The 11,536-nt window shown below is 39.5% G+C and overlaps 2 protein-coding genes across 2 annotated transcripts in view; one reads left to right on the forward strand and one right to left on the reverse strand.

The window, feature by feature from the left end:
• Nucleotides 1–2,137, reverse strand: part of LOC121946844 (acid-sensing ion channel 1-like) — a 59,677-nt gene extending 57,540 nt beyond the window's left edge. Inside the window, exon 1 of the mRNA XM_042491631.1 lies at nt 1,438–2,137. Within this exon, the coding sequence (XP_042347565.1) occupies nt 1,438–1,799 (362 nt within the window). The 5' untranslated portion in view covers nt 1,800–2,137. The remainder of the gene's footprint in view (nt 1–1,437) is intronic.
• A 4,952-nt stretch (nt 2,138–7,089) lies between these two features.
• spryd4 (SPRY domain containing 4) lies at nt 7,090–10,465 on the forward strand. The gene is made up of 2 exons (XM_042491632.1): nt 7,090–7,224; nt 9,483–10,465. Exons 1-2 carry the CDS (start codon nt 7,095–7,097, stop codon nt 10,022–10,024), a joined length of 672 nt encoding a protein of 223 aa, XP_042347566.1. The 5' UTR covers nt 7,090–7,094; the 3' UTR covers nt 10,025–10,465.
• The last annotated feature ends 1,071 nt before the right edge of the window (nt 10,466–11,536 follow it).

The following is an 11,536-nucleotide window of genomic DNA, read 5'->3' on the forward strand; positions in this document are numbered from 1 at the left end:
GAATATTGTGTCCAGTAGCACCCAAATACATTGCTGGGCAACTAGCAGTAAAGGAGACAGGCTGCATATCCATCAACTTTAAAACAATGAAAAAAGATCAAGATTAAGAATTGACTAAGCATTTTAAGCATTGTGTGATGATGACTGGGATAATAGCACACTTTTGGCCAGGATGAACATGAAATGAAATTTTCATATCATCCCATGCCTCGTGGCAAATGACACCATCTTGCTGATGTGTTTCATTATCGCTGGTTCTGTCCTTTGGATCAATATTACAACACCACAGGGAGAGCAATGTGTTTATCAAACAACTTCCAACACCAGCAACAGTCGCAGTCTCCTTCTCCTCTGCCTCTTAGACCGCCCTGTGCATGAACTAATCTTACTATCCAGAAAAGTAAAATTTTTAAAAGCGCAGAAACAAAGTGTTTAACAAGCAGCAGTGGAGTTTTCTGCAGGCCTGTTACAGAAACATTAACGTTTCAATTCTTCACTGACAGACACCAAAAGCATCAGCCATTTCACTTGAAATCAAAGCAGTCTTTTCTGCATCTTTTCCTCCTGAGCATACAGTACCCACTGTTGCCAGCCCCAGTATCCAGAGCTCTTATCTGCACTGACAAGACGACTGCCGTTCTCTGATTATAATGCTGCAGTTAATTCAAGCCTGACAAGCCTGCTCTCCAAGCACAGAATGACTCAACAAGGTAGAAACTATTAGAGCTTGTTGGATGAGTTAGACACAATTGCCAGTAATGGATGAAGTACTCAGATCATTTACTTGAGTAGAAATACAACACTATGATAATAACACATTGTAATTAAATGTCCCGCATTGAACATATTACTCAAGAGTATTTAAGTGTTAACAGCCAAATTAAATGATCAAAATGCAGAAAATTGGCCCCTGTGAGTGTTATAGAATTGACATTACCGATGCAGTAATGTGTAAGCAGCATTTTATAGTTGTAGCTGTCTCAAGTAGAGTTTACTTTAACAATTTTACTTAAAACATAGTAGTGTGTCTAAATGTCAATATGCAAAATATTTAGTAACTATACTATAAATATCAAATCAATCTGATGGTGGGGTTAAATGCACAATATTTCCGTCAAAACTGTTGTGAACTATAAGTGGCACAAAATTTAAATACTCAAGTACAGTACATGTAGTACTTCAAGTTTGCACTAAAGTAGGCCTACAGCCGTTGACTAATTAGAGTTACATTCTACCTCTGACATCTGCAATATGAAAGTAACTGATGTGTTTAAAATGACAGGGGAAAGAGTTTCTGTGTGGAAATGATTTAATATTCAAAGGGATTATAAAATATAGATGATAAAGAATAAAAAAGTATTAAAGCTACATGCAGTAGAAACATAATTTAATTATGGGGCTAATTTTGCACTTTTTTAAACTGGTTATACTGGGTACCTCTGGTTGAGCAGGGCCAGCAGCTCCCCTGCGTGGTACAGATCATTGCGCGTCACCCTGCTGAAGCGGAACGCGTTCAGGTTGCAGAAAGTGACCGCGGGGAACGTCATGATCGGGGTCGTGACCTCATCCAGTTTGGTTACGTGCGGGTACTCGAGGTAGAAGTGGATCCTGTCCACGCACACGTACAGCAAGAAGGTCAGAGAGCCCAAGAAAAACACGACCCACAGGCAGCGTTTGATGCAGAACCGCTCGTACGTGAAAATATGCGAGATTCCGTGCAGAGTCGAGCTGTGCGCAAAAACTTCTATGGGCGGGGGTTGATTTGTGTCCATTTCTTCGGTTTCTACTTTGAGATCCATTGTGCAACAAGCTCGATCTGAATGCCAGAGTCAGAAAACAGCTTCAAAACACTCGTTGCGAAGAGAAACTGAGACGATATTCATTCACCTGTGGCATAAACTGTCATTATCCATCCGAACAGGTGCAAACGTGTAGATAACCACTCTTGGACTTGGCGCGGTTTGGTCGCCATCCCTCATGCAGACAGACGGAGAAACATTTCGGGCATCCGCCGCTCTTTGAAAAAGTCAGACAAACAGGGATTGTGTGCACAAGTGATGCATTTCACAAAAGCAGGCGTGCAAAAGCAGGGTGACTGAGAAGCGTGCATCACCCAGATGTCAAGACGAAGGTCCATCACCACTGCACGACTGTGATGTTTTGCAGGTTTCTCTCCGGGTTGCAGGAAGAAAATGAATTGACAAAGTGTTTCATCACCCTGCGAATCCGCCGCTCGAGTCCAGTGAAGCAAGCATCATTCCTGCACGCCAACCAGAGGAGACCCGGAGCCCGAAAACACACAGAAATCCTTCTGACACTTCAGCTCGTTTACTAAGAGTTCCTCTGTGGCAGCGCTTTACGCATGTCCTTTTCAATCCGCAGATCTTCAGGTCAAGTCTGGAGATTTTCTTCACTCGGGAATCAGAAAACGTGTTTGGGAGTCAGACGCTTGGTTATTCTGGTCGGTGGTGAGTCGTGAGCTTTTCCTCCTCTCGCGTGTGTGTCTGCCTGGTAGCAGCGGCAGTGGACGGGAGAGGAGGGTGGACTGAGGCGCTGCTGTTCACCTGTGAGTTACTGTAGTTTCACATCTTCACTACACAAAACCGCAGCCCGAGTAAAAACACGCAGAGAGGGAGAGGGAGAGAGAGTCCCTACGCGTAGCATGTGGTACTACTTTTTCCTAATGTGGTGACTGGACAGCTCCTTGTTGCAATCATTTCTCATAACAGGGAAAGATGGAAAGAGAGACAATCAAAATTATAGCCAAAAATACAGAAAAATACAACTGCGTATAAACTCAAAGGTCGGATCTAAACATACAATACCAAAAGGAAGAAAATTGAGCAAAACATTAAAGGGGTGCAACAGCAATTTTTCCATAAAGTTTGGTTTCTTAAAAGAGATGTGCTGAAGACAGAAAAGCCATCATTGAGGCTGCCAAGGCCAAGATATCCTGATTTTTATGCTGCAATCCATTGTACTTGGAACTTGGGAAAAAACTACCTCCGACTTGGAAAGTGCAATGGATTGGAAATTCAAGTCAGGATTCAAAATCTGTAATTACCAGTTTGTCAGTTTTTACCTTTATGTTGTGTTTGTGTTGTGAAACGTGCTACAGCAACTTTATAGTGGCATTTCCATTCAGCTGATTTGTGTTTGATAGAAGTCTTCACGAGCATGTAGTAGCCAAATAGCCTACTCCTCCCATCTCTGTTTGCTATTTCCCCGCCTCGATGCTGTGTCCAGGTTTTCTTAATACATCCATGGTCCAGACCTTGGAATCCGCCCACTTCATCAAGTTCACTGATCTGACGATACATATCCTCTAACCCCCACTGTGCAAAATGAAGCCAAAATATCCCGCTGCCATCGTGCTCTAGAGACGTTATTTGGAGCCAGAGTACGCGCAGAAGAGATCTCCACAGTGGTGGCGAGCAGCACCACTGATAGCAAGCACACCAATAAGCCCAAATAGCTGTCAGTCATGACATCAAACTCCCTTTTGAAAGCATCAAATAACTAATTAAGCCAAATGTATCAGCCAATGAAACATTTAAACACACATCAGGGTGAAAAGAACTACCAAATATGCCAAAATACATCTTTGGAAAAATGTACTTAATGTGTACTTTGAGTTTTTAGTTTGGCTCAGGTCCTATCTGCTAACATGGATGGGGTTAATGAGCTATACTGCAGTCAGGGGGCAATCAAGATGCTTTGGCTTCACTTTTGGGGAGCTGTCATGTCGTCCATCTTTATACAAAGTCTATGAGATGAACAACTAGCCAATCAGTGCCATGGACAGGACTAATGTTGCTGTCAAACTGTTGTCAAGTGTCGACAAGCAGCACGCCAGGAAAAAATTAGGAGCGATAACAACAATGGTGACTGCTATAGACAAGACAGACACTCCTTTATCGCCTGACATTATAGTTGTTGTTTTTTTAAATTCCAAATGTGCCACTCTTAAAACTCTAGCAAAACATGTCGGTTTGAATGGCTATACATCAGTGTGGACTTAGACATTAGATTCAGATAGATACATTGGACAGTAATCAACTACAGTGGAGATACTGTCAGACTGAAGATTGAAACAAAGTGTAACAAGTGGACAATTATGTCTGATATTAGGCAAAGCGTGTCCATAATGCAAAACAATGTCTTATTCAGCATTAGCTGAAGCTGAGTAGTACTTCTCATAATGAGTAACCTGAACTTCTTGTATAAAACTGGTGGAGTGCCCCTTTAACTACACACAGACTGAGAGACCACTAACTTGGCCACTGAGTCTAGCAAACCCAGAAAAATCTGGCAACTCAGAGTTGACAGACTGTGTCAACATATGCCAACAATAAGAGGTACTAGAGACAGAGCAACACTTCCTGCACCCTGCAGACATAAAATAAAACTCAAATACCAAGAACACCGTCAGACCAAAACACGATACCATAGTTTCTATGGAGAAAAAAATATTGCCATAAATTTAAGTCAGAGCATGTCGAAGCTTCAGATAAAAAGCAACACATGAAACTGTACTGAGCTCCTTCAAAGTCTGCCTCCTTGACAATATTTTCATTTTATCTGTTTTCTTTGATAGCTCTCATTATTATTATCTCATCTTTTTATGTACACTAAGCCTGCCACAGATTTTAATATTAAAATCATCAATTAATTTAACTTTATTCTGCATTCATCAATTAATTGCTTGATCTCTAAAATGTCTCAATAAAATATAGAAAATGTGGTCCATTAAGTGTCTATAAAAGTTATATCAGTGAAAGCCCAGAGGCCAAAATTAAAATAAAATTAAATTATAATATTAAAACAAATTAAAATATTTAAACTTGTACTGTGCAAGCAAAAGGCCAGAACTAAAAAAATATCCAATTAGTATTGTATACTAAAAAAGCAGGAAATATTCACATTTAAGAAGGTAGAAGCAGAGAATTTTTCACTTTGCTAAAAAAAGTCATACTAATATTTGTGTACATATTAGTGTACATGACAGCCATGGCTTGTCTTTCGTTACTTACATCTAAATTAAATATATTGGGATTTGAATTGGAAAAATAGAGAGAGATTTGAATGGGAAGGGTCTGACTTCATTGCACAGGCTTTGAATGCAAACACTACACATCTATCAGGAGTGTGAAGAGGTGAGTGTGTATTAACAGCTCCTCTCCAAAACAAAGTCATCATCAGGCACCACAAAGGAAAATAATTATATGCGCTATGTTAAGATTGGACCATGAATAAACAATGACATTTAGTCCCCAGCTGGATACTGGCGTGAAAAATGGAGCTGGCTGAGCAACAAGGCTGAATCAAGCTTTGTTAATATAACCAAATATTTATTGCATGCAATGAAAGATGCATCATCCATCTTAAATACACCAGCATGAAAAAAAAGATTCTTATCTGTGAAATTAAAAGTCCAACATTTGCCACTGTGCCCAGGAGCAGAACGTATCTCAAATCCAGCAGAAGCAACTATAACTAATACAGAGATGTGTATTAACTTTGATATATTTATGAAGCACGAGCAAACATTTCCCCGAGCTGTCTGGTTTTAGATATGTGACTGTAACCAAGTCATTTAATCAAGTTCCGTATTTTTACTTAAATGATTTGAATCTTTCCTCCACCCCCGCTGTAGAGTGACAAACTGTTGTAATATTATTGCAAGAACCAAATAATACTTTTTGTTATGAAAACCAAAAATGAGATTTTAGTTTAAGTGTTCAACAGCTGCCTTAACTTACAATCCCCTCATTTGAAACTGAAACTTTGTATGGATCACCACTGCCTTTTGTTTACAGCCAAATTTCTAACATGAACTCTACGTGATTTAGGGTTTGCAGCTGCAAGCAGGTGTGAGGCTTTTTTAGCACTCCACAGTAAACCTGATACATAGTGACCATTTTTACCTGGGGTCCAGACCTTTATATCTGCCCGCTCCACCGAGTCAACAAGTTGACAATTCTGTCTAATATTAGACAAAAGTATTCCAGAGTTTTTACACTCACTATGTCTGAGTTTGAGTACTTTTAGTTCCATTAAATGGCTAAATAAATAACCAAAATTTAACTTTTATTAGAGACCGTTGGCTACCAGATGTGGTTAGCAAACTGAGCTGGTATCTACTTTTAATTTACATCTACTTTTATTGATGAGCACTTGTCTTTTATGGTGCATAAACAGTATAAGGCGAATAAGCTGAAGCTTTTAGGTGACTTTTACTGCAGCAACAAGCCTTGCTTTTCTTTTTGTGTTAAACAGAAATCGATGAGTTGAGTTGAGTTGACGTGAGTTATCTTTGGGAACTTTGGCATCTCCACTAGAATTTTAAATTAAGTTGTGTGAACAATGTATGGCTGTGGGTCAGTGGAGGTTAGTGATAGATAGATAATTCATTGGTGCCTGTGGGGAAATTGGTTTGCACAAACAATCACTTGACATTTCCATATATCAACATAACAAAGTGAACACATCAGTCAATGTACCACACACTTAAATTTCACCTGATATAGGAATTTGATGAGACAGGACAGAGGAGGACGTTTTACCAGTCCAGTTGGACATACTGCTTATTATTTGTGCCTGTTTAAAAAATCTAATGGCTTGCAGGATAAAAGACAGTTTAGATCTGTTTTTTTTTTTTTTGTAAAAAAGAGGGGGGCAATAACGTCCTCCAGATGGGAGCAGGTTAAATGAGGAGGCCAGTGGATGCCTCTCATCACCCTTGTCTGCCTTTTTAATAACTGCCTCTGTTTATGCATTCAGTATTTGGCAATTAAATCCTCTACAGTTTACTAGCTGCTCTTACTGTTTTCCTAACAGTCTTTTCCTGTGCATTTCCAAACTAATGCAGAGCACTTTCAATAAAAGCAGAGTAAAACATGTGCAGCATTTCTGCACTTACAATAAATGACAGCAGCCCTCACACTTTTGACAGGCTGTCTGCTGTCCTTGGTGCTGTTTCATCGGTCTTACGGCTCTGGGTGTTTCACTCCGGGCCTGCAGGGGGCTGCAGAGCTGGCTGCTGCCACATTTTGACAACCAGAAAAAAACACACGTGAGCAGCAGAGAAAAACATGGCGATGGCCGTTAGAGCAGCCTGTCGTCTGGCAGGACGGACTGTCACCTCCTCCCTGTCAGTCACACACAGGCGAGCTGTCAGCCTGCCAGCGAGGACACGCCACATTTCCACCTCGACGGGGAACAGTGAGTGAATATTTTGTAAAAGTTAAAAATCAAAAGAGTTGTTAGCTTCTGAGCTGCAAGTCAGAGGTCAGTGTCCCATCTGACAGATTATGACTGTTTGTTATTGTTCTGGACTTTTCTGTTATAACCTGTCCCCTCTGCAACAACAACAACACGCTCTTAACTGGGCTACAGTAATAAAATGACCATTAAAAAATCGTCCTCGCAAAATAAATAAACAAACGTTAGATAAGGAAGTTGAACGACCATTAACCGAGTTTCCTCGGGTGGAAACCCGCATCGTATCTCTGTGTACAGCCCTTTAGCTTCCTATTTAGTAAGAAATGTGTTGTGTTTTCGGTAAAACTTGATTTAATGTAGTTACAGTGGCGATTTAAATGGGAAAACATGAATGGGCAACTTTAGGCAGACACTAAAAACATAAAGTTACGCAATCTACTACTGCGGTATCCCACATTTAATACAGGTGATAAGGTAATCGCTGTGGGCACTTACCTGTCCTGTTGTCAACTTGCTGTTTCAGTTACTGCTCGTTTTCAGCTAGTTAGCTAGCATTGTTTGCTCCGTCGAGGAAGTCCAATTTTACCGCGTTGTCCTATTGCTTTCATGTTTGGTAATTCTTTCAGAAATACTTAGGTCCTGGACGTTTGTAATTTGATCAGGTACCACTTCCTCCGAAAAAAATAAACAAAGGAAGCAACAAAAGCCTATATTTTAACAAGCTAACCGTTAGCCATATTGTTCCCGGAGAACTACTCCGCTTAAATGTGATTATTTTTTACCAATAGTTTTCTTTGCAGCAAAATCCCGCAGCTGGTGGTCACCGAGGTGTCTAATCTCACCTTTTCTCTTGAAAAAACTGTCAAATGTATGGTGTAAAGATTAGTCCACGTCTGACGTCTGTAAACTACGAGCAAATAACGACAGCGGAACCAATCAGCTGTGAGCATGCGCACTGTTGTTTTCCCACGCTGCACTTGGTGTCATGAGCCATTTATGTCAAAAATAATTAACACCGTTTTATGGCTATTATATTCAGCCACTGATCTTAAATTGAGATAGCAACAGCAATCGCAATTTGTTATTATTTTTTTTATGTCATGCATTATTCCAGTTATATTAATAGTGACTCACATGCTGCCAGCAGGTGGGGCTTTACCCGAAATGATTAGTGGCCTTCAGCTAATACATATTTTTACACACTGGTGGCTCAGTGGGTGTTTTGGTTAGCAAGACTTTTATTTGAAACACGTTTTAGCAGCTCGTCTGAAAGAGGATTATTGAATTTCCTACTGTGCCCTAACAAACTTTGCACAGACTGTATTTGCAGCAGTTTGTCCCTTTGTAATATCTGCAAATATATATATATATATATATATATAATATATATATATATATATATATATATATATATAAACATATATATAACATGCTTCATGGCTTCGATGTTTATGTATTGCAGTTACTGTCACCTAAATTAATATAATTTTTGATAGTTGAAGGGAAAATCTGTTCTATTTGAAATATGGAAGAAAGAAAAAATATGACAACTAATAACAACAATAATAATAAATTGATAAATAAGCATTAAGAAGGTGATAAGGGAGAGATGAAAAATGAATATAAATAAATAGTTAGCAATATGGGGTATGTGTGGTATGTAGTATGGGGTGTGGTATAGTTGAGGTGGGGCCATTGATGTCTAAATTATATATTATTGAGTTGATAATTAACATTTTGCTCATAAGATAGCAAACAAGCAAATGACCCACAATGATTTGTTGAAAAATACTCACTAACTACAGCTATCAGCGTGACCTGGAATGTAATATTTGCAGTGTCAATAGAGCTGACATTTCTAATCAGGTCACTGGATCTTTTGGGTCACAGACTACAGTAAAGTGATAATGGAGGAACTAGCAACAAAGACAGTGAAGTTTTACTGAAATAACATCCAAGAACACAAACTATATCTTTGTTAAACAGTGTCTTTCAGGAAAAAGTGTTAAAACAGTAATAACGACTCTTTGCCATCAATACAATGCAGACGTTAAGTTATTGATTACAACAGTGTTTTACAAGTCTGCTGTGAAAAAAAGGTCACTTTTCTGACCAGTATGGAAGAACCTACAGCTCATAAAGTGATATTTTTATCGGTTTAATAGACACATACTAAGTTCCAGCGTAGAGGCAGATTTGGAAACTAATGGAGACACCAATGAGGCATCAAATTTTTTTTTTCTTCTTTCTTTCTGCAGATCTGCAGTTCAGGCTCGATGAGCGAACAGCCCACAGCAGTCTGGACCTCTTCAAGAAAAACACTGCCGTCATCTACCGCATGCTGGGTCTGGACCCCAGCCACGTGCAAGACAACCCAGAGCGTTTCCGAGACTGGGCCGTGGTGTTTGGCGATGAGAGGATCAGCAGCGGTCGACACTACTGGGAGGTGACGGTGAAAAAGTCTCAAGAGTTTCGCCTGGGTGTGGCCGAGGCCCTGATGTCCAGAGAGGACTGTGTTGGCACCAACAGCTCCTCCTGGGTGTTCGGCTACGCTCAGCGCAAGTGGTTCGCCATGACCGGCAATAAGGTAGTTCCTGTGACGCTGGTGGGCAGGCCAGACCGCATAGGCATCCTTCTTGACTACGACGCAGGTCTTCTGGGGCTGGTAGACATCGAAAAAGCCAAAATAATTCACACCATCAAGGCCCCGTTCAAGACTCCCCTCTGCCCAGCGTTTGGACTTTGGGACGGGGAGCTGCTCACACACTCTGGTCTACAGGAGCCTGAAGGCCTGAAGTGAAGCAGGATGAACTGATGAGGAAGCGGTGATGCTACCGAGGCAACATTTATCACAACAGTACAGCAAAGAAAGCAATATCTATGGAGATCATTTACAGCTTAATTACAGGTGATGGTTATTTTCTCTGTGGTCCACATGGTGCATAATAATGACTCTTAACAATGCAAGTTCATACTTTGTGTATGTCATTCATCCTCAGGCAATCACATCACAGATGCTGTTTTGTGTGTACCTCATGTATTACCTCTCAGACTGACTGATGTGAAACGGATGTGTGGTTGTTTCTGAGAGGAACATTAACCACCAAGTTTTTTTTCTTTGTTTTTGTTTTTTACGCTGTATTCTGGTATTACTCACAGTTACAAAGCTGCGATCAGCACAGAGTCTTTTTCAGTCTCATGTCCATACTGTGTTTTGTTTAATAAAATAACTTCACTGAAACTGCTTTTACATTTCTCCTTTATTATGATACATATTTACAGTGACAGACTTGCGTCACGTCGAGGAATCATTTCACTGCCTTTCGATGAGTTAAATGAAATAAAACAGACCATGAATAAAATGCATTAATTTGAGATGATTATACTGTATATTACATTTTTATCACATGATTTAGTCAGCAAAGATGACTTAGTTGCGTCTGACTTTTTCAGTTCACATCATACTAACAAGCAAAAGCTATAATTTCATTATGCCAAAAAGTATCACTTCAAGCACATAACAGTAATTTGCATACATTGAATTACATATTTTGTTTAAGAGTTACCTAAATGTGCACTGTTTCCAGGGTCTGAGTCATGCAAATGTTTCTGTGATACACAAAGAACAAGGGATGAGAACTGATAATCTGTTCCCACTGAGAACCTTTCTTAAATTGTCCGATCCATCAGAATTGTAAGTCTCCGAGTTCACTAATTCATTTCATTAGTGTCGGCATATTTATATGACACACATTGCAAAACCGTAACGTCAAACTCCTGCATCTATGCTGCTGAAAACAACATGGAGTCAAGACAAAAACCATCCAAAGTGTGGCTTCATTTCATAAAGAAAGATGACAACATAGTGCTGCTGTAATTTATGGAAAATTATAATTTCAAGTAAGGGTGGAAACACCAGTATGTTGAAACATCTCTCATATAAACATGATCTTAAATTGCAGGAATGTCATTTATCTGACCCTGCACACGAGCGCCACATCTTCCTAACTGAGCAGCACGTCACTTAACAACATTAGCACCTCTCAGGCCAGCTTAACAGATTTTTTTTTGACCAAGAGGAGAAAACTTCTCATTTCACCTTGTTCAGTTTCAGAGATAATTAAACCGCTGCATTGATGCTTTAATTGATTGCAAATGTTTTAATTATACTTCTTCACCATAACATTTTTGTTATCCTGTATTTTTTTAGTATTTAGCTATTAACATTGCTATTACTGTATGTTGTTTTGTTTGATTTTATTTATTTTTTTCAGTTATTTCTTTGCTTGTTTATTGTTTTTAATGTCCTTGT

The sequence above is a fragment of the Plectropomus leopardus genome, chromosome 8 (assembly GCF_008729295.1).
Source record: "Plectropomus leopardus isolate mb chromosome 8, YSFRI_Pleo_2.0, whole genome shotgun sequence".
Classification (NCBI taxonomy): Eukaryota; Metazoa; Chordata; class Actinopteri; order Perciformes; family Serranidae; genus Plectropomus; species Plectropomus leopardus.

Coding starts and splice junctions, on each gene's coding strand:
- spryd4 (XM_042491632.1), top strand. CDS start 7,095: ATGGCGATGGCCGTTAGAGCAGCCTGTCGTCTGGCAGGACGGACTGTC. Junction 7,225..9,482: donor TTCCACCTCGACGGGGAACA/GTGAGTGAATAT, acceptor TTCTTTCTGCAG/ATCTGCAGTTCAGGCTCGAT.